Genomic DNA, 19,963 nt, shown 5'->3' on the forward strand with positions numbered 1-19,963 from the left:
GGTGTGGCACAGTGGGTTGGGCTTGTCCCGGAAATCGAAAGGTCGCATTCCGAGTCGGGGCAAGTGCCCGGCTTGCCCGGCCAGGTCCGCGGTTGCGAGCGAGTGAGAGGCAACCTATCTATATTTCTTTCCCTCATGGATATTTCTCTCCCTTTCTTTCTCCCTCCCTAAAAATAAATAAATAAATAAATAGTCAGGTCACATAGGGTGAGAGAGAGAGAAACTCTTTTCTTTTTAAAGACTTTTATTTCCTTATTTTTTCAGAGAGGGAAAGGGAGTGAGAAAGAGAGGGAGAGAAACATGGATGGGTTGCGCCCAGTTGGGGGATGGAAACCTACAGCCCAGGCCCGAACCGAACCTTGATCTCTAGGTTTGGGGGAGGTCACCCAATCCACTGCGCCACACCCCTCAGGGCAGAGGAAGGAACTCCTGAAGAGGAGTAACTCCCACGTTTTTCGGAAGTAGGAGTGTGTTGTGTGAAAAGCAACATATAGTGAACTGTCACTAATACTCAAACCTGGGCTTGTGTGACAGCAAAGGGAAAGGAAGGACAGAGACGCATGTTACTAGATCCGGAACAACCCAGGCTTTCGTCGCCTGTGGGACATGGGTGCCTGTGGGCGATACCTCTGGAGGGAAAGGATGGTGCCCAAAGTCAGAACTGAGAGAAGACTTTTGCTGGCAGAAACAGGGGAAACGAAGAATATGATTTGGGGTAAAATAATTTTGTATTTAGACGAGAAGAGTACTATTTAAGACCTCTGTGCTTGCGGAGTAACAGAAAAAGGGCTGGGAAACGCTACTTGACAGAGCAGCCAGAAGCCAGGCCCAGCTGGGAGCACGGCAACTTCATATCCGGGAGGCCTGGATGCTTAACCCTCAACTACTGCTTCCCCAAGTTTCATTCCCGGAGCTGAGGTAGCGTTCGGGCAGGTCTCGCCTCGGTATCCAATGGAGATCTAAGGGATACACCGCACCCATCTCGGGAACCGCGGGTGGTGTGTGGCTTAGGTCGCTCAAGAAGACTGCCTGGAAGGAGGGAGCGCGCACCCTTCACGTGACCCGGCTAGCGGGCGGCGACGCACAAGACGCGACTCTCACGTGGTCTGTCTCCTGCCCCCTCGCCGGCGGAGGCGGGCGCGGGTGCGTCCCTGTGGCGGGTCACCCGGAGGAGTTGGTCGCACAATTATGAAAGACTCGGCTTCTGCTGCTAGCGTCGGAGCTGAGTTAGTTCTGAGAAGATTTCCCTGGGCTGTCCTTGTCCGGCGGCCTTTGCTGCCGACTCCGGAGACGCTTCCCGATAGATGGCTACAGGCCGCGGAGGAGGAGGAGGTGGAGTTGCTGCCCTTCCGGAGTCCGCCCCGTGAGGAGAATGGTACTTGCCCCACGCAGTCCCCGGACTGGGAATGGCCCTGCGGGTTGCGGGCAGGGAAGGGGTAGGACTCGGCCGGCAGCTGTGAGCGCGGAACAGCGCTTGCTGGAGCTAAGGACCAACCGAATTGCCTTGAGACTTCCGGACTTGTCCTGGCCGGACGGGAGTGCAGTTCTTTAGGGGGTGAGAGGCAGGAAGCAGGTAGCGAATCTGGCGCGGCAGCTCGTCGCGGGAATCCAGACCGGAGCCCCAGCGAGGGCCCCGCGAGGCAGGAGGGGCGCGAGCCGGGGAGTACCTGGCTGAGCCGAGCGGCTGCAGCGCGCCAGACGCAGCACTCAGTCCCCGAGCTCTGCACCTCCCGGGAGCGCGATCCTCTTGGCGCCAGTTGCTGGCAGATAAGAGAGCCAAGTGCTCTGCTCAAGTTCTGCGTGGGGAGGGAGGACTGCGAGGGAACAAAAAAGGGATACAGGACACGAGGTTGGAGCTGTGCCTTGTTTGCTGCGCAGCGGATACTCTACAGGTACATTTCCCTTTTGGAGCCAAAGGAGAGGGATTTGACAGTATTGATGGTAGATCTGGCTTGGAATTTTCTTCAGCAAGAATTAAGGATTATATTGAGGCACTCCTGTAGGTACCAAGGCGATGTGTTGTCTGGATTTATGTCAAACTGCCTCATCCGTTGTCCTAGAAAAGGGTTGGTCGTGTTTTAAACCTAAGGTGCAGATGAAGAGAGATGCGGTGCATTGCAGCGTTTGATGGAGCTTTGTTTTTTGTTAAAGCCAGGAATCAAATTGAAGAGTTTTTTTTAAAGAAAGTCATTTAGATCAGGGACTTGAAAAGCGAGGTGTAGGTATTCTGGTTAGTACTTGAACTTGATAGGCTTCATGCAACCAGCTCTCCATCCGCTGGAGTCTGGCAGGTTTACTTTAGAAGCTATAGTGCTATACTTGAATAAGTAGTGCACCATCTACTCTTTTCCACCTTGAGTAACGTAAGGTCAGTAAAAACATCATTTTACCCTTTTCGTAATTTTTAAAAGAAGGGCATTTTAAGTTCCTTTACCGTTGCTAAATATTTAAATTTATTAAGTAGATTTTAAGGGAATCTATTATTTTGGGGAGGGGGGGTGTTGAATCAAAGTGCCTTTTGTTAAAAAAAAGCAAACCATTAATGCTGACTCTTCAGTGACGTGTCTAGATTTCCCTTTTTAGATGATAAATAGCATACATTTGAAATTAAGTATTTTGAAAAAATTGAAGATGATTCATCATCGTCAAAGCCATTGCTTCCTAATGTTTTTTAAAGCAACCAGATGATTTCGTTTCTACTGACTTTTCTACTGAAAGTCTAATAATTTGAAACCTAGCCTTCAAAAATGAAGGTGTGGTATGAGTTCTTTCTGTTTCTGCTACCTTTTTATTTATTTATTTATGTCCAGTCTTTTTGAAAATAGTAGATGTTCTCCCCCAAACAATATGTTTGTGTACATAAGTTGTGCACTGTACTTGGCACATAGTGAGAACTCAGTATTGAGTTGTATGTGCTACGAGTAGTCCTGTCGATTCTACAGGGAGAAATTCTCACTTCAAAATTTGAAATTAAGACTCTGATTTTGTTCTTTACATTATTTGAATCCTGACTGCTGTTGAGTTCTGATTTTCTTTATTTCTATTAAATTATAGTGAAACTTTAGGATAACCTAAAAATGAGGTTCTCCGGTAATGATAAAATATTGAGCTTCCTCGCCTTTTAGGTCGGCACTGTGACTTAAAAGTTTACAAAAGTATGTCATATGTATACTGTATAATTAGTATCCTAAGCTCTTACTTAAGGTATTTGCTTATGGTAATCAGTTTCTTCTTTGACACTAAAAGAAAGCATACAAATATTTTTCCATTTTAAGGAGCTTTAAAATTAATCAGTCAACTGTCCAAAAACAATACAAAACAAATAAAATACCAATAGACACAGTTTAAAACTGGAGTAGAATTAAATTTTGTACAAAATCACTACACCTTTGTGTCATTCATTTGGCAGTCACTTACTTAGTGTTTAATATATTCCAAGCACTGTGATAGGCCCTCGAGTGGCAAAGATGTGTTAGGCAAGTTTCCCACTTTTAAACACCTTACATTCTAGTTATTTATAAAAGATCTACCTGTCTTCAATGGAAGGTGCATACATTACTTCATAAAACAAACATTTATTGTTCACTATGTTGTGGGCACTGTAATACTGCATAGTTTTGAAGGACAATATCATTTTGCAAAAAACAAAAGAACGGTGTGATACTATTGCGTCAATCAGCAGCCTCCAACCTTTTTGCCACCAGGGACCCGTTTTGTGGAAGACAATTTTTCCACAGACCAAGGGGGGTGTGGGGAGTGGGGGAATGGTTTCAGGGTGATTCAAGTGCATTACATTCAAGCTCACCTCCTGCTGTGTGGCCCGGTTCCTAACAGGCCCGGACCGGTACCAGTCTGTGGCTCCGAGCTTGGGGTCCCCTGGCATAGATTACTGTGAAAGAGTAGGGTAATCAGGGAGAGAGAAAGGAAAGTCAGTACTTTGCAAAGCTGCTGATAGTAGAGATGAGTCTTGTAGAGTCAACAGGAATTGGAATTAACCTAGAATTAGAAAGGACATTAAATTGGTGGTTTTAGTCTAAGGGAACTGATCTTTAGAAGAGAATAACATCCTTAGTTTATTCTGGGAACTACTCTACAAGTACTGTATAGGCATACCTTGGAGATATTTTGGGTTTGGTTCCAGACCACTGTAATAAAGTGAGTATCACAATAAAACAAGTCACAAATTTTTTTGGTTTCCCAGTGCATATGAAAGTTATGTTTACTCTATACTGTAGTCTATTAAGGGTACAATAGCATTACATCTTAGAGCAAAAATGTACATACTTTAAAAATATTTTGGAAAAAATGCAATAAAAATAAATTTTAAAAGATATCTCATTTTAATTCAATAAAAATAAACAATAATTGGCCAAAAGAATAAAAATACTTTATTGCTTAAAAAATACCATTAGCCCTGACTGGTGTGTCTCAGTGGACTGAGTTCTGGCCTGTGAACCAAAAGGTCACCAGTTCGATTCCCAGCCTTGGGTTGCAGGCTGACTCTCTGGTTGGGGGCATGAGAGAGACAATGATCGATGTATCTCTCACACAGTGATGTTTCTCGCACTCTGTTTCTCCCTCCCCTCCCTCTCTCTAAGAATAAATAAATACAAAAAAAATTTTTTTAAGTAGAAAAAAAAGTACTTACCATCATCTTAGTGTTTTGCTGATGGAGGGTCTTACCTTCAATTTGTTTTTTTAAAAAAGGCAGCATTGGCAAAGTGCAGTAAAGCAAAATGCAATGAAACAGGGTATGTCTGTACATAGTATGGAATGAGTGAAGTATGGGATGATATTGAATACTGATGAGAGTGCTGTAAAGATGGGCAAGGACCAGATATCTGAGGACAATGTATGTCATGCAAAGGAGTTTGGGTTTTATTCTGGAGATGCTGGGGATCCACTTAAGGAAACAATATAGAGAGTGAATTGATGTGCTAAAACTGAAAATAGGGAGCAAAAAATAGATAATAGCAAGACTGACCAAAATGTTGAGAGCTTGAAATAAAGGAGTAATAGAGGAAAAGAAAGAACGGACTGAGTTTAGGAGGTAAAATATTTAGAACTTGGTTACTTTTGTGGAGTAATGTGCCTATGTGTGTTGACAAGGGGTAATAATAAGAACCAAACATAAAATGAAAACATGTGAATATTTGAAGTCATTACTTAACATGTGCAAACATAATAACTTAAAGGCAATACTTAAGATGTGTATTTTAGTTTTTGATATTTAAGTGAAGGATTATTGAAGTAAACAGAATTTGTTTGAGAGTTCTAATCATAGAGATTTTTGATCTATTAGATATTCTCTCTCTCTTTAACATTGTAATATGGGAGATTTCAAACATACAAAAATAAAATAGTAAAATTAATCACCATATACCATGACCAGTTTCAGCAGTTGGAAACATGTGAATTTTGTTTCTTCTAATATCCCTTCCATTTCCCCTCAGCTGTATACAGCATTCCACACATTTGTTGATAAATGTGTTTCAGTCTCTTGTAACATCTCCTTTGTTTTTATGGGGTTTTTTTTTTTCCTATTTATTTAATGAAAAAAATCTAGATCACTTGCCCTGTAGAATTTCCCACAGTTTTGGATTTTGTTGAATGCATCCATGTAGTGTCATGTAACATGTTTTTTTCTCCTCTGTATTTCCTGTGAACTAGTGGTTAATCTGAAGACTCATTCAGAGTTCTAGTTTGATATTTGGCAAGAATAGTCTTCAGGTAGTGCTATGTACTTTGCATTGCATCACATTAGAGGCACATGTTGTCTGGTTGTTTTTCTTACTTTGATGTAAGGTTGACCAGTAGGTTGGTGTTGTCAGCCACCTAATCTTTCAGTTGTGAAGTTCCCTGTCAGACACTCACATTAATAGTTTTAGTAGTTTTAGCCATTGATGATTTTGATACTACTATATCGGTTATAATTTTTTTTAAGTGACTGCTTCTTAAGTGCCTGTTTTAAGTTTGGTACTTGGAGGCAAAATTCATAGAGGTTAAGATTAGTTTAGGGTTTGAGCATCTAGTGGCTGCCTATGGGGATTTGAACTGAATCATTTATGTGAATTGATATAAAAGAACTTATGTGTATCACTGTTGCAATTATTAGATTAGGTTGAGTATGAATGAAATGTTTGACTTGGAGAATTATATGTCTTCTAGTTTATCTTTATAAAAAAAGACTGGCTCTAACTTAAGTTAGTACTTGTAGATATTTTGTTGACCCTTTGGTCATTTCACCTTGGATATAGAAAATTGCTCTGAATCTTTTCGGGGAATGTGTGTTTAGTTTTCTGACCATTTAGGTGTTTTAGAACCTTGAAGAAATTTAAGTATATAGAGGTAAGCAGTTCTTTGAGGTTGGTAAACTTGGCTCTCACCTAAGCATCTTTTCCAAGTCACGCTTTATGAGCATGACTGTTAAACTGTCTGTAAAAGGCAGATGATAATTTTTCCTCTACTTGATCTGAGGAGCAATACTAGAATTAAAGTCTGTGAGACACTATTTGTTCATCCTTGCATCATGAAAACAAGTTAATAATGTAACACCTCAACTATCCAGCTGCTAGATTTCTGGAAACTCCAAACCTGTGGAAACCCAGCTCCTCATGGAAAGAAAAGATTTTGAGTAATCCGTTATCATGAATAGAATAACCTTGAGCCCAGAGTTCATTGATTGAAAAATACGTGCAAAGTAAAGTTTAGTAGGCTTAGTTACCTGCTTTCCTCTGGCAGTTTGGTAGTACATTGGGAATGATAGAAGGAAAGTTATCTAGAAAAAGACTACTACTATGAGGAGGAGACTGGAGAAGCTTTAGCTAGACTAGAAATACAGGGCTGTAAATTACCCTTTAATATGTGAATCAATGGTCTTTCTTGTCTTCAGTATAATTTACCATACCAAAAATATCAGGAGGTACTCTTGACTGAGAAAAGAGTCTAACAGGCTTTGGACAAATTTTCCCAGTATTAGATAACATGTATTAGCATTTAGTTGGCCATTCCTCTAAATTTTTCACATATATCAATTGCTTATATTATTCTCAGGAAAACTCTACAAAGTAGACATTGTTTTCCCCTCATTATTTATATAAGGAACAGAGAAGCAAAGTCCCTTAGCAAAGGTCATTAGGCTAATAAATTGTAGAGTATGTTTTGACTTGCCAAATTATAGAAACTAGGAGAAGGGTCTTGGTATTCTGGGGCATGTATATGTATTATGTGTGATATCTCACATGACAGGTATAGTGTTAAGTAAAAATGTTAAGGTCATTGAAAAATGTGTTACCTTTTTAAAAAACATTTATTATACCATATCTTTCTCAAATGCTATAAAACCTAGAAGAATTTTCTTTATTACCAAGTGTCTATTTAAATAACATGAGGATATATTGTTCACAGCTCAGTTGTATACATTGTATTTTAACAAAATGCAGAGTCCGAGTGGATCTTTAGTAGATTGGAAAAGTCACTAATTAAATTAAGTAGAATTCTGTGATGGGTAGGACTCTTTAATAAAAACCATAGAACTCTATCATGAATGTATCAACGAAGTTAATCACATTACTCAGGTATAGAAAATAAGGATATGGTTTACTCACAATATGAATGTGCAAGTTTAGTAATAGAGACTATCTTAATATTTTATTTTTAAAATATATTTTATTGATTATGATATTACAGTTGTCCCAGTGCTTCCCCCTTTGCCCCCCTCCACCTTGTACCCAATTTTCTCCAGCAACCCTTCCCTTAGTTCATGTCTTCGAGTCATGCATATAAGTTCTTTGGCTTCTCCATTTCCCGTACTGTTCCTAACATCTCCCTGTCAATTCTGTACCTACCAGTTTGTACTTCTTACTTAATCCCTGTACTTCCTCCCCCAACCTCTGCATCTCTCCCTTCCCCCTCCCAGCTGATAATCCTCCAAATGATCTCCATATCTATGATTCTGTTTCTGTTCTGCTTGTTTGCTTAATTTTTTCTTTTTTTTTCAAAGATTCAGTCGTTGACAGGGGGGAAATAATTGCTATTTTATTGTTCATAGTTTTGATCTTTTTTTTCTTAAGTAAGCCCCTTTAACATTTCCTGTAATAATGGCTTGGTGATGATGAACTACTTTAGCTTTACCTTGTCTGGGAAGCACTTTATCTGCCCTTCAATTCTAAATGGTAGCTTTGCTGTATTATAAAGTAATATTATAAAGTAATCTCGGTTGTAGGTCCTTGCTCTTCATCACTTTGAATGCTTCTTGCCAGTCCCTCTAGCCTTCAAAGTTTCTTTTGAGAAATCAGCTGACAGTCTTAATGGGAACTCCTTTGTAGGTAACCATCTGCTTTTCTCTTGCTGCTTTTAAGATTTATCTTTAACCTTGGCATTTTAATTATGATGTATCTTGGAGTGGGCCTCTTTGGGTCCATCATGTTTGGGACTCTCTGTGCTTCCTGGGTTTGTATGTCTATTTCCTTCACCAAATTAGGGATGTTTTTTTCATCATTTTTTCAAATAAGTTCAATTTCTTGTCTTTCTCATCTCCTTCTGGCACCCCAGTGATTCAAATGTTGGTATGTTTGGAGGTGTCCCAAAGGCTCCTTAGCCTATCCTTGGTATTATGGGTTCTTTTTTCTTCTTGCTGTTCTGATGGAATTTTTTTTTTTTCTTCCTTCTGTTCGAAATCATTGATTTGATTCTTGGCTTCAACACTCCACTGTTGGTTCCCTGTAAATTTTTCTTTATTTCACTTAGTGTAACCTCCATTTCTGCCTGGGTCTTTTTTATGCTGTTGAAGTACCCAGTGAGTGCCTTGAGCATCCTAGTAACCAGTGTTTTGAATTCTGCATATTATAGATTGCATATTTCCATTTTGTTTAGTTCTTTTCCTGGAGTTTTGTTCTTTCATTTGGGCCACATTTCTTTGTCTCCTCATTTTGGCAGCCTCCCTGTGTTTGTTTCTATGAATTAGGTGGAGCTGCTTTCCTCCCTGTTTTAAGTATCATGGTTTTTTGAAGAAAAGTGCACTGGTAAGTTGGATGGGGTAGAGCCTTAGGTATTCTCCAGGGCGGGGAAACCGTGTGAATCAGGTTGATGGAGTCTCTGATGTGGTGTCCCCTCTCTGTGGCTCTGTGTGGGGAAGGGCTCAGAAAGGGGACAGTGCTACTGCCTGGCCTCTGGAATTTTGTCCAGGAGGAACCTGTGCCTGGCACTCGCCCTGATGCCAGACATTTCAGTTTCTCCCTTATGTAACTGCTCTCCTTCTAGCTGCCTGCCCAGCGCTGAAACCCAGAGGGAGAGGGTGTGCGTAAGTCCTAAATCCGTTGTGGGTCCTTTAAGATGAGGCTCCTGAGAATCTCACAATTTATTCTGCTGCCCCAACTCCCACCAGTTTTTACAGCCAGAAGTTACAGGGACTTACCTTCCTGGCACTGGAACTGTAGGCTGGGTGGTCTGGTGTGGGTCTGGGATTCTTCACTTCTGAGGTATCCTTCCTCTCACTCTCAAGGTATCCCTCCAGATTTTTATCTACCACTCATGGGTGTGTGATGCCCGTTCCACATGTCTGTGCCTCTCTGGCCAGCTTATCCATCTGGATGAATGTGACTGTTGAATTCCTTGGTTGTCAGACTTCCATACAGCTCAATTTTCTGACGATTCTGGGTGATAACTTGGTTTGCAGTCTAGTTGTAATTTTTTCTGTGGTTGTGTAGGAGGCAAGGTGTGTTTACCTACACCTCCATCTTGATCGGAAGTCCCTACTAATATTTTCTTCAGATTTCTTTTTCAGGTTAATTTTTGTGGCATCATCTGAAAACATCAGCAGTTCTATTAGATATTGGTTGATTCAAAACAACAGTTGTACTGAATTAGATATTTGTGATGGACCCATTTAATTTAACAGATTATATTATTTTGGGGAAAATACTTTAACAAAGAGATGGGAATAAAAATGAATTTAAATTGTACTGTTTAGCTGAAACGACATAATATTTTAAAGTAAATATATAATTGGAATTCTTACATAATTTTTTTGTTATGGAATTAAGATATATAAAAGTCAGTAGGTTATAATATAGCAGACATTCATGTACCTACTACCCAGCCTAAGAAATAAAATATTACAGGTAAAATTGAAGCCTCTCACATACACCACCAAAATCCCATTCTACTTTCCCCTTCTGCAGACATAACTACTTTAGTCTTTACTGTTCTTTTGCATACTTTTATGGTGTTGTTACATAGTGTATATAAAATATGTGTTTTTTTGGTATTTTTAGGTTTTATATATATGGAATTATGTGCGTCTTTTAATGGACTTTTTTTCTTTTTACTTAGTTAGGTTTTGGTGATTTATACATGTTGATAGATGTAAGGTCTAGCTTGTCCCTTTTAATGGCTATACATTATTCCATTATATGACTTATACGTTGCTCATTTTGCTCTTACTGGGCATTTAGGTGGTTTCTAGTTCTTTACAAATAATGATGCGACATTCTTACGTGTGCCAACTTATGTATAAATGTGAGCATTTTCTAGGGTATCTATATCCAGAAGTAGAATTGCTGGGTAATAGGGTTGGTGCATCTTCAACTTCATAGCTGTTGCTCAAGTGTTGACAAAGTAGTAGTGCAGTTTACATTCCCTATGTAAGGATTCCCATCTTAAAAACTTCTTTGCCAGCACTTAGTTGGTTAGGTTATTTTATTTTGCCAGATTTGTGAATGTAAAAATGTTTCTCATTTTAATTTGCATTTTACTGGCCACCAATAAAGCTGAGTATTTCAGGTTACAGATTTTTGGCCATGGTTACCTTCTGTCTGGTGAATTGAATATTTATCACCTTTGCTCAGTTCTGTATTAGATTATCTTATTTACTTGTAGAAGTTTTTTATATATCCTGAATACTCTTTCTTTTCTTTTATGAGCTGCACATATCTCTTCCAGTCTGTAGCTTTTAATTTTTCACTTTGTTTATGGTTGGCTGTGTACTTACTTTTAGGCTGTCGCATTGCTTATTAATTTTAGTGTAATACTTATAAGTATTTGCTTTATAGTATATGCTTTTTCTTATCCTAACTTTATAAAGTTTTTTTTGTAATGTTTAAAATTTTTGTTTTTCACATTTTGGCTTTAATCCATGTAATATTCATTTTTTAATTTAGTGTGATAGTTCATATATATATACATATAGTATCATACTTCGTGTTTCCTTTCAATTGGTATTGCTCTCTCCATCATACATACACCAAGTTTCCTTAAATGCATATTTCTGTTTCTAAGCAATTTATTTCTTCTATTTGTCTTTTGTGTTAATGTTTATTTTGGTTTTTAAAGCAATCTTAGTGTCTAGGTAAAATTTTTTTACTTAGCATAAGAAAATTAAAATGATTATTTTTTTTCCCGATGTGGCTTTTCTGAAAAGATGAGTTTTAATCCCTTTTCATTTTACTAATAATTCTTTATGCTAAAATGAATTATTTTAAGTAACACTCTAGAATACTTGAGGGGAAAAAAAAATACTGTTTTAGTTAAATTGAGGTTGGCTGTTTTTTAAACTAAATGTGCTTAGTCTTCAATTATTTAATATTTTGGACTCCATGGTATGGTATTAAGTCTGTGGCTCACACTTCTCTTTATTTATCCTGTTTTCTATCCCATAAATCTGAGGCCATATTGGGTTGTTAAAAAATCAGGGTAACAATCTCCATAAGGTCAGCAGGAAAGCAGAGCCAACAGAAGATAAGATTGGATATAGTAGCATTGTCTTTATACAGTCAAGGGTCTGAATTTGATTCAGTTTTATTTTTTAATACACAGAATTTTGCCAAATATTTGTCATTCCACAGAGGCTTTTCAGCAGTGCCTTTAAAACCCTCTCAAAGGGCCCTGGTCAGTGTGGCTGAGTTGGCTAGAGCATTGTCCCATAACTGAAGGGTCACCGGTTCGATTCCCAGTCAGGGCACATGCCCTGGTTGCAGGCTTGAGTCTGCATGCAGGAGGCAGCCTATTGGTGTTTCTCTCTCACATTGATGTTTCATGTTTCTTGTCCTCTCTCTCCCTTCCTCTTTTTTGAGTGAAAATAAATAAATCTCTAAAAAAAAAAAAAAACTCAGAATTTAAAACAAAACCTCTCAAAGAGTTTACATCTGAATTATTAATAATATCAAATAATTAGTTAAGTAATTGGTAACCAATTAAGAGTAAGAGCAGAACTCTAGAATAAGGTTCTAGAATAAGGGCTTGTAAGAAAGCCAGAAGGTCGAATGAATTGGACTCTGGTAGAGGAAGTTAGACAGTGCCAGCCTATTTCAACATTTTGCCTTGGGCTAGCCTTAAGTTTTCTTTGTCATTGTGTCTGCCATTGATGGCAGGCATCTTGATCTATGTACAGATTTATCACATAACTTAGAATTTCTAGGTCTGTAGTGTTGTTTAGTTTTTTTAAGCATATGCATTTTATTAGTAGGCAAATTACTTTTTAACAATATGGGTCACTTTTTTAGTTTCTTCTTATACTTAGTTATTTTGGATTGTACTGTAGACTTCATGAATGTTTCCTTATAGAGACTCTGGGTTTTATTATAGTCCTCTGAAGACTTTTTTTTTTAAGTAGTTGTTATGGACTGAATGTTTGTATCCCCCCGCCAAATTAAGGATTGTTGCCTCCAAATTAACCTCCAATATGATGGTATTTGGAGATGGAGCATTTGGGGTTTAATTAGGGTTAGATGAAGTCATGAGGGTATGGACTTTATAAGAAGAGACACCAGAGAACTTGCTCACTCACCCACCATGTGAGGACACAATGAAAAGAGCAGTCTGCAACCCAGAGAGAACTCTCTCCAGATACCGACCCTGCTGGCACCTTGATCTTGGATTTCAGTCTCTAGAACTGTGAGAAAATGAATTTTGGTTGTGTAAGCCACCTAGTCTTAGGGTATTTGTTATGGCAGTCAGACAGAAAAAGACTAATTAGCTTGACTATACTCAAATTCCAAATTCAGTCTCCTTCATGAGGGCAGCAAAATATTCCTTCTCAGTTATTTCATTCTTAGCTGGGCTGCTTGGAATCTACATATATATGTACTTCCTGGATCAAAGATTTGAGCAGAGTTAATACACATCATTTAGGGCTCCCCTTCTGTGATTCTCTTTTTTTGCAGAATTCTTCCCACTACTTTCTAGGTGGTGTTGTCACCTTGAAGTTGGCATTCTGGTTCTTCAAGCTAGTAAGACTAGGATTTCTGTTGGAATTTCAGCTGCTAAGTAGGTGTGGGTGGGACTTGTCTTCAGGTCAACAACATCACCACCAAAAACACCTTAAAAAATGGGAGACTCACTTTTTGCTGTTCCTTTTTTCCAAGTATAGACTCCAAACAATTTCTGCCGCCTTTTGGTTGTTTTCAGTGCTGTTAAGTAGTCATTTTTTAAACTTTATTTTGTACAGAGTTTATGATTTTTGTCTATGGGAAGGTTAGTCCCATAGAAGCCTCATAATATTAATACATAGAATCATAAAGTATATTTAGTTGTAAAAATATATTCATTTGCACATTACTTTAAAGTAGAATTTTTAAGCAATTTAAATTTTTTCCCCCAGTTTTTTCCGTCAGCATTTAGGCAGGAAGGATGTGCTGGTACTGATTGTTTGGAGAGTAGGAAGTGGTTAGAGAGTTTATTTATAACGTATGTGTGCCTATTGTTGGTAGACAGATAGGAAGAATTTATCAATATAATATATGGAATTTTGAAGCATTGTTGAGATTTGACTGTGTGCCAAGTGTTGTGCTAAAACACCTTGCATGGATCATTTTGTTTAATCTTTAGAGCAACAATTAATTGTAGGTAGGTTTTGTTATTATTTTAGTTAACAAGTAAAGAAACATGTTCAGAAATTTGCTTAAAGTTGCATAGATACTAAATAGCAGAGCTAGAATTCTGATTTGGGTTAATCTGACTCTAGCATCTGTCGTCTTTAACCACTGAAGCTGAATAAGTGATCTTTAAATTCCCTTCCTGTGCTAGCGTTCTGTGATTAGAGTTTTTACTTTGCCTAGAATGTTTGTTTAGAAATTTTCAGTTTTGTGTTTACAGTATGCCATCTGTTGGTAAAATTTAGTAATGCAGCCTATCAAAAGAGAAGAATGAAATTAGGAATTTATATGTGTATTTATAATCCAGAGCCCATTTAATTGGATAACTGATGGCAGAGTAGAAACTCAGAAAATCAAAAATTGTGGAAACCTATTATTGTGAAGGATTTACAATTCTCAGTTGGGGTATGACTATCAGATACCTGAAGCCAATACCTGATGTAATAAATGAAGGCCATAAATTATAAGAATGCTGTGTGTGGGGAGGATATATTTACATTTGGCAGTTACATAAACAGAGTGAGAGACCCTAAGCCCTTATAAACAAAATTAGTGAATAATTAAGGTTGGGGAAGTTGTGGCAGGTAATCTTGAGACATGCTAGTTGTATGTCCCTTTTAGTAAAAGGCACAACATTTAGTAAAAATTTGTGAGCATCGGAGTGACATGATTTAAGTGACTTTAGCAAAGTGACTTTTTTTGCTAAAGTTTTGGATGGATTTTTCAATTAAAACTATGGAGGGTTCGAGGGTGTAAAGAGATAGTACTGGCTGTTTGTTAATTTATAACAAGAATGATAAAATGAAACTAATTGTGAGCAAGATTTAAGTTTTGAAATCCCAAAAACATCTCTGTTTTTGAGTAGTTTTGTATTTTATTATAAAATACTGACAAAAATGAATACTAACAGTGACTAAAGTGTCTTAGGTTGTGATTGGAAAAGACTTATTTCTGGAAAAAGGCTAGAGGTATATACTCAAACACTAGAGTTTTTGTTTAGGGATGTTACAGTTTTATGGTTACATCCATAAAGCTTATTTAAATGCTTTTTCTATTGAAAGTCTATTGAAAAATAACTGTTAATGTGCACCTAAAACTTGTTACCTCCCCTCCCCAATTGAAAAGCAACTCAACGCAGGTATTTACTGGGATTATAGAACTGGGTAGAAGGGACATTGGTGTCCAAGAAACAGTGTAGGAGGGGAAGAATCTGAGGAGCTTGGCAAATGCTTTTTGGATTGAATTGACACAGAGGTAATGGGAAAGACCCATGCTTTTATGGGATTTAAAGCATGGTTTGTCAGACTGTGCCTTGTGGGCCAAATCTGGCTCAGGTCTGTTTTGTATGGCCTTGAGCTAAGAATGGTTCTTACATTTTTTTTTTAAAGAGTTAATATAACAGAACAAAGAACAGATAGCAGGGATAGTATGTGGTCCAGAAAACCTAAAGTATTTATTCTCTGGTCCTTTATAGGAAAAAAATATGCTGATTCCCTTTTCATTTTATTATTATTATTATTTATTCTATTACAGTTGTCCCAATTTCTTTATTTTCCTTTTTGCACCCCCTCCATCAAGCCCACCCCTCTCTCCCACAGTCAGTCCCCTCTCCATTATCCATGCCCAAGAGTCATTAATACTGCTCTTTGACTAATCCCTTCCCCTACCTTCCACTCTTTGACCATTACTACCCCTCTTCTCCCTTCCTACAACTTCCTACAGTCTTTCCATGTTTCAATATATCTGATTCTATTATTCTCATTGGTTTATTTTATTAGATTTCCAGTTAATAGGTGAGGTCATATGGTATTTCTATTTCACCAACTGGCTTATTTCACTTAGCATAATAGTCCCCAGTTCCATCCATGCTGCCACAAAAGGTAGGAGTTCCTTCTTTGTTTCTGCTGCATTGTATTCCATAGTGTAAATGTACCACAGTTTTTTAATTCACTCATCTACTGATGGGCACGTGGGCTATTTCCAACACTTGGCTATTGTAAATAGCGCTGCTATGAACATAGGGGAGCATAAGTTCTTTTGAATTGGTGTTTCAGGATTCTTAGGGTACAGTCCCAGCAGTAGAATTTCTGGGTCATAAAGCAGTACCATTTTTAATTTTTTGAGTTCTCCACAGTGACTACACCAATCTGCATTCTCACCAACAGTATACTAGGGTACCCTTTTCTGTGCATCTTCACCAGCACTTGTTGTTTTTTGATTTATTAATGATAGCCATTCCAACAGGTGTGAGGTGGTATCTCGTTGAGGTTTAATTTGCATCTCTCTGATGGCTAGTGATGTTGAGCATTTTTTCCTATGCCTATGAGCCATCTGTATGTCCTCCTTGGAGAAGTGTCTATTCAGGTCCTTTGCCTATTTTTTAATTGGGTTGTTGCTGATTCCACTTTTGGAGTATAGTCACACTTTTCTTAAGAAGTGAGGATATTGAAGGAATATCAGTTTAAGGGAAAAGGTGTTCATGTGTGCCCTGATAGTTGCACATGTTGTTTGAAATAATTGTAGAGGTGAATTTTAATGATGGATGAGAAACTAGGATGATATTAATGATCAATCTGTAGTGTTTATGTTTTTTAAGACATTGTGCAAAAATAAAGAATTTAGAAGTTATCTGTTGTATTCATTTCTTCACTAGTCCATGCCCCATTGCCCATCCCCAAAAGACTCTGGTAGTTCTAGTTTACTCTTACTTGTTTCCCTGCCAGATTGATTATCCCAAAGAGAGTTCTGATCATTTATGTTAAATGCTATTTGGGATTCATTTTTTTCCCATATATAAGTCTCTTTTAAATAAAAATTCAATGAGAATATTTTTATTTGCATTTAGCATTTTATTAGGCATTAGCTGTGAAAAGTATATGTCCATGAGTCATTTTTATGAGTATTTCAATTAAATACCCAAAGTTCTTCAAGCCAGCATTTAGACTTAACTGCTATAGAAAGGGCATTTTGTTTTTGCTTTGTGTGTGTGTGTGTGTGTGTGTGTGTGTGTGTGTGTGTGTGTGTGTTTTATTGATTGTGCTATTAAGGTCCCATTTTTTTCCTCCCCTTTATTCCCCTCTGCCCTACACCGCCCCTCCCACTAGCATTCCCCGCCCCTTTATTTAGGTCCCTTTAGCATTTAATATAATAAGGGCCTGGTGGTAATGAACTCTTTTAACTTGACTTTATCTGGGAGGCACTTTATCTGCCTTTCCATTCTAAATGATAGCTTTGCTGGATAGAGTAATCTTGGATGTAGGTCATTCTCTTTCATGACTGAATATTTCTTTCCAGCCCCTTCTTGCTTGCAAGGTTTCTTTTGAGAAATCAACAGATAGTCTTATGGGCACTCCTTTGTAGGTAACTCTCTCTTTTTGCTGCTTTTAAGATTCTCTCCTTATCTTTAATCTTGGGTAATTTAATTATGATGTGCGTTGGTGTGTGCTTCCTTGCGGCCAACTTCTTGGGACTCTCTTGAGTTTCCTGACTCTCCTGGGAAGTCTTATTTCCTTGGCCAGATTAGAGAAGTTCTCCTTCATTACCTTTTCAAATAAGTTTTCAATTTCTTCCTCTTCCTCTTCTGCTTTTGGCACCCTTATGATTCAGATGTTGAAATGTTTAAAGTTGTCCCAGAGGTTGCTAAGCCTTTCTTCATTTTTTTAAATTCTTGTTTCTTCATTCTGTTCCACTTGAATGTTTATTTCTTCGTTCTGTTCCAAATCATTGATTTGAGTCCCAAATTTTTTCCCTTCACCATTGGTTCCTTGTACATTTTTTCTTTATTTCACTTTGCATAGCCTTCGCTTTTCCCTCTATTTCTGCAACCATACTCCACCATTTCTGTGAGCATCCTGATTACCAGTTTTTCAAACTCTGCATCTGATAGGTTGGCTCCCTCCTTGTGGCTTAGTTCTGTTTTCAGAGCTTTGATCTGTTACTCATTTGGGCCATATTTCTTTATGTTGTCAGGGGCGGAGGCTTAGGTATTCACCAGGGTGGGGCAACCCAGGTTGCTGTGTTGTGATGCCGTGTGTGTGGGAGCCATCCAAGAGGGAACAGTGCTGCTTGCTCGGCTCTGGCCCCACTTTCAGTCATTTCCCCTGCTACCCACATGCAAATTGGGCCCTTTTGGTGCTGATTCCTGAGTGGGTGGGTTTGTATACGTTTAGGGACCCCGTAGGTCTCTCCAACAAACTTTCCTGTGAGGCTGGGAGTTTTCTCCCGCCACTACAACCCCCACAGGTTTTTACAGCCAGAGGTTTTGAGGCCTTATTTGTCTTGGGTTGTGCGATCTGCCTGGCTCCCCAGTTGTTCCTCCTCGTCTATCCGCACATGAATGTGGGCCCACCCAGTCTGCCTGCTGCTGGCTCGCCAGCAGAGTCCCCTGCCTTGCCGCTTGTCCGCTCTACTCTGGCTGCTCATCTCCGTTGCTCCTTCTGATTTGGATGAATGTTTATTTTTATAACTCTTTGGTTGTAGGGCTTCCATTTTCTGGCAGTTCTCGTTTTTTCTTTATAAATTGGTTGTTTTCCTTCTTTGGTTGTGTGAGGAAGCTAAGGGTATCTACCTATGCCTCCATCTTGGCCAGAAAGTCTCATTTTATTTTTAAGGCTTTTTAATTTTATTTATTTATTTATTTTTAGAGGGAGAGAGGAAGAGAAACATCAGTGTGTGGTTGCCTCTCATATGCCCCCAGTTGGGGACCTGGCCTGCAACCCAGGCATGTGCCCTGATTGTGAATCAAACTGGCAACCCTTTGGTTCGCAGGCTGGCGCTCAGTCCATTGAGCCACACCAGCCAGGGTTTATTTATTTATTTATTTTTTAAGCCTGCTTGGTAATTGGGTTTTCAGAATCGGAGGATTGGATTTTTTCATCAATTCTCAGAGATTCTCATCATCTCTTTAAACATTGTCTCTGCCCATGATTTCCCCTTTCTCCTTATGGAACTCTGATTAAACATACATTTGATCTCCTCATTTTATTTTACATGCCTAATAATCCTCCTTGCCCTTTAAACAGCTTTATTGTGGTATAATGCACATACTGTAAAAATTGTTCTTTGTGTAAATATACAAATTTGATGGTTTTTATCAATTTATTTAGTTTTATAACCACTGCATCCCAGTTTGAGAAAACTTCAGTCGCCTCACAAAGTTCCCATGTACTCATTTGCTGTTTATCCCTGCTCTCATTCTTAACACCAGGCAATTACTAAACGATGTTTCTATGGTTTTGCCTTTTCTAGACATGTCATGTAAATGGAATTAAGTAATCTTACGTGTCTGGGTTTTGCCATTTAGCATAATGCTTTTGAGGTCTAGCAATGTTGCATGTTATACTTAGCTTGTCCTTTATTACTGTTGTATGGGTATTTCATTTTGTTGGTTATTGTGAATAATGTTTCTGTGAACTTTCAGATACAAGTCTTGGTGTGGACATGTTTTATTATTCACGGGAGGATACTCAGGAATTTTGTCATGGAAGTTTATGTTTCACTTCTTAATAAACAACCAAACTTCTCTTCCTAAGTGTTTATGCTATTCTACAAGTGTTTATGCTGTCCTACTAGGATAGTATGAGAGTTTCAGTTGATACAGTCTTGCCAGTATTTGGTATTGTTGGTCTTTTGAATTATAGCCCTTCTAGTAGTTGTGAAATAGGATCTCATTGTGGTTTTAAAAATGCATTTCCCTAATGACCAATGAAGTTGAACATTTTTTTATATGCTTATTTGGTATATGCTTATTTGGTAAAATAAGCATATCTTCTTTGGTGAAATTTGCCCATTTTCTAATTGGATCAATTATTTTTATTTTTTTTACTTTTTGGCTATCGAGTTTTCACAGTTCTTTATATTATCCAGACATTAAAAGTCCTATGCCAATTTATATTGTTGGATGAGTATTTAAATTGCACCAGGTAAAATTGGCTGATAGTGTTGTTTAATTCTAGTTTATCCTTGCTTTTTTCATCCTAATTCCTATCAAGAGGAGGATAAAAAAAAGAGGATCTAAATTGTACAAGATTATATTACGTAGCATTTATCTGCTCCCATATATTCTCTCTCTTTTTTTTTTTTTTTTAGCATTT

General features: G+C 38.2%; 1 protein-coding gene across 2 annotated transcripts in view; it reads left to right on the forward strand.

The window, feature by feature from the left end:
* The first annotated feature begins 1,249 nt into the window (after nucleotides 1-1,249).
* TRPM7 (transient receptor potential cation channel subfamily M member 7) overlaps nucleotides 1,250-19,963 on the forward strand; it is a 115,468-nt gene continuing 96,754 nt past the window's right edge. For both annotated transcript variants that reach the window (XM_054565434.1, XM_054565435.1), the window contains exon 1: nucleotides 1,250-1,375. In XM_054565434.1, coding sequence (XP_054421409.1) covers nucleotides 1,373-1,375 — 3 coding nt within the window. In that variant the 5' untranslated portion in view covers nucleotides 1,250-1,372. The remainder of the gene's footprint in view (nucleotides 1,376-19,963) is intronic.

Source organism: Pteronotus mesoamericanus, unplaced genomic scaffold, assembly GCF_021234165.1.
Source record: "Pteronotus mesoamericanus isolate MK-2021 breed Mesoamerican mustached bat unplaced genomic scaffold, CSHL_Meso_final contig_164, whole genome shotgun sequence".
NCBI classification, from domain to species: Eukaryota; Metazoa; Chordata; class Mammalia; order Chiroptera; family Mormoopidae; genus Pteronotus; species Pteronotus mesoamericanus.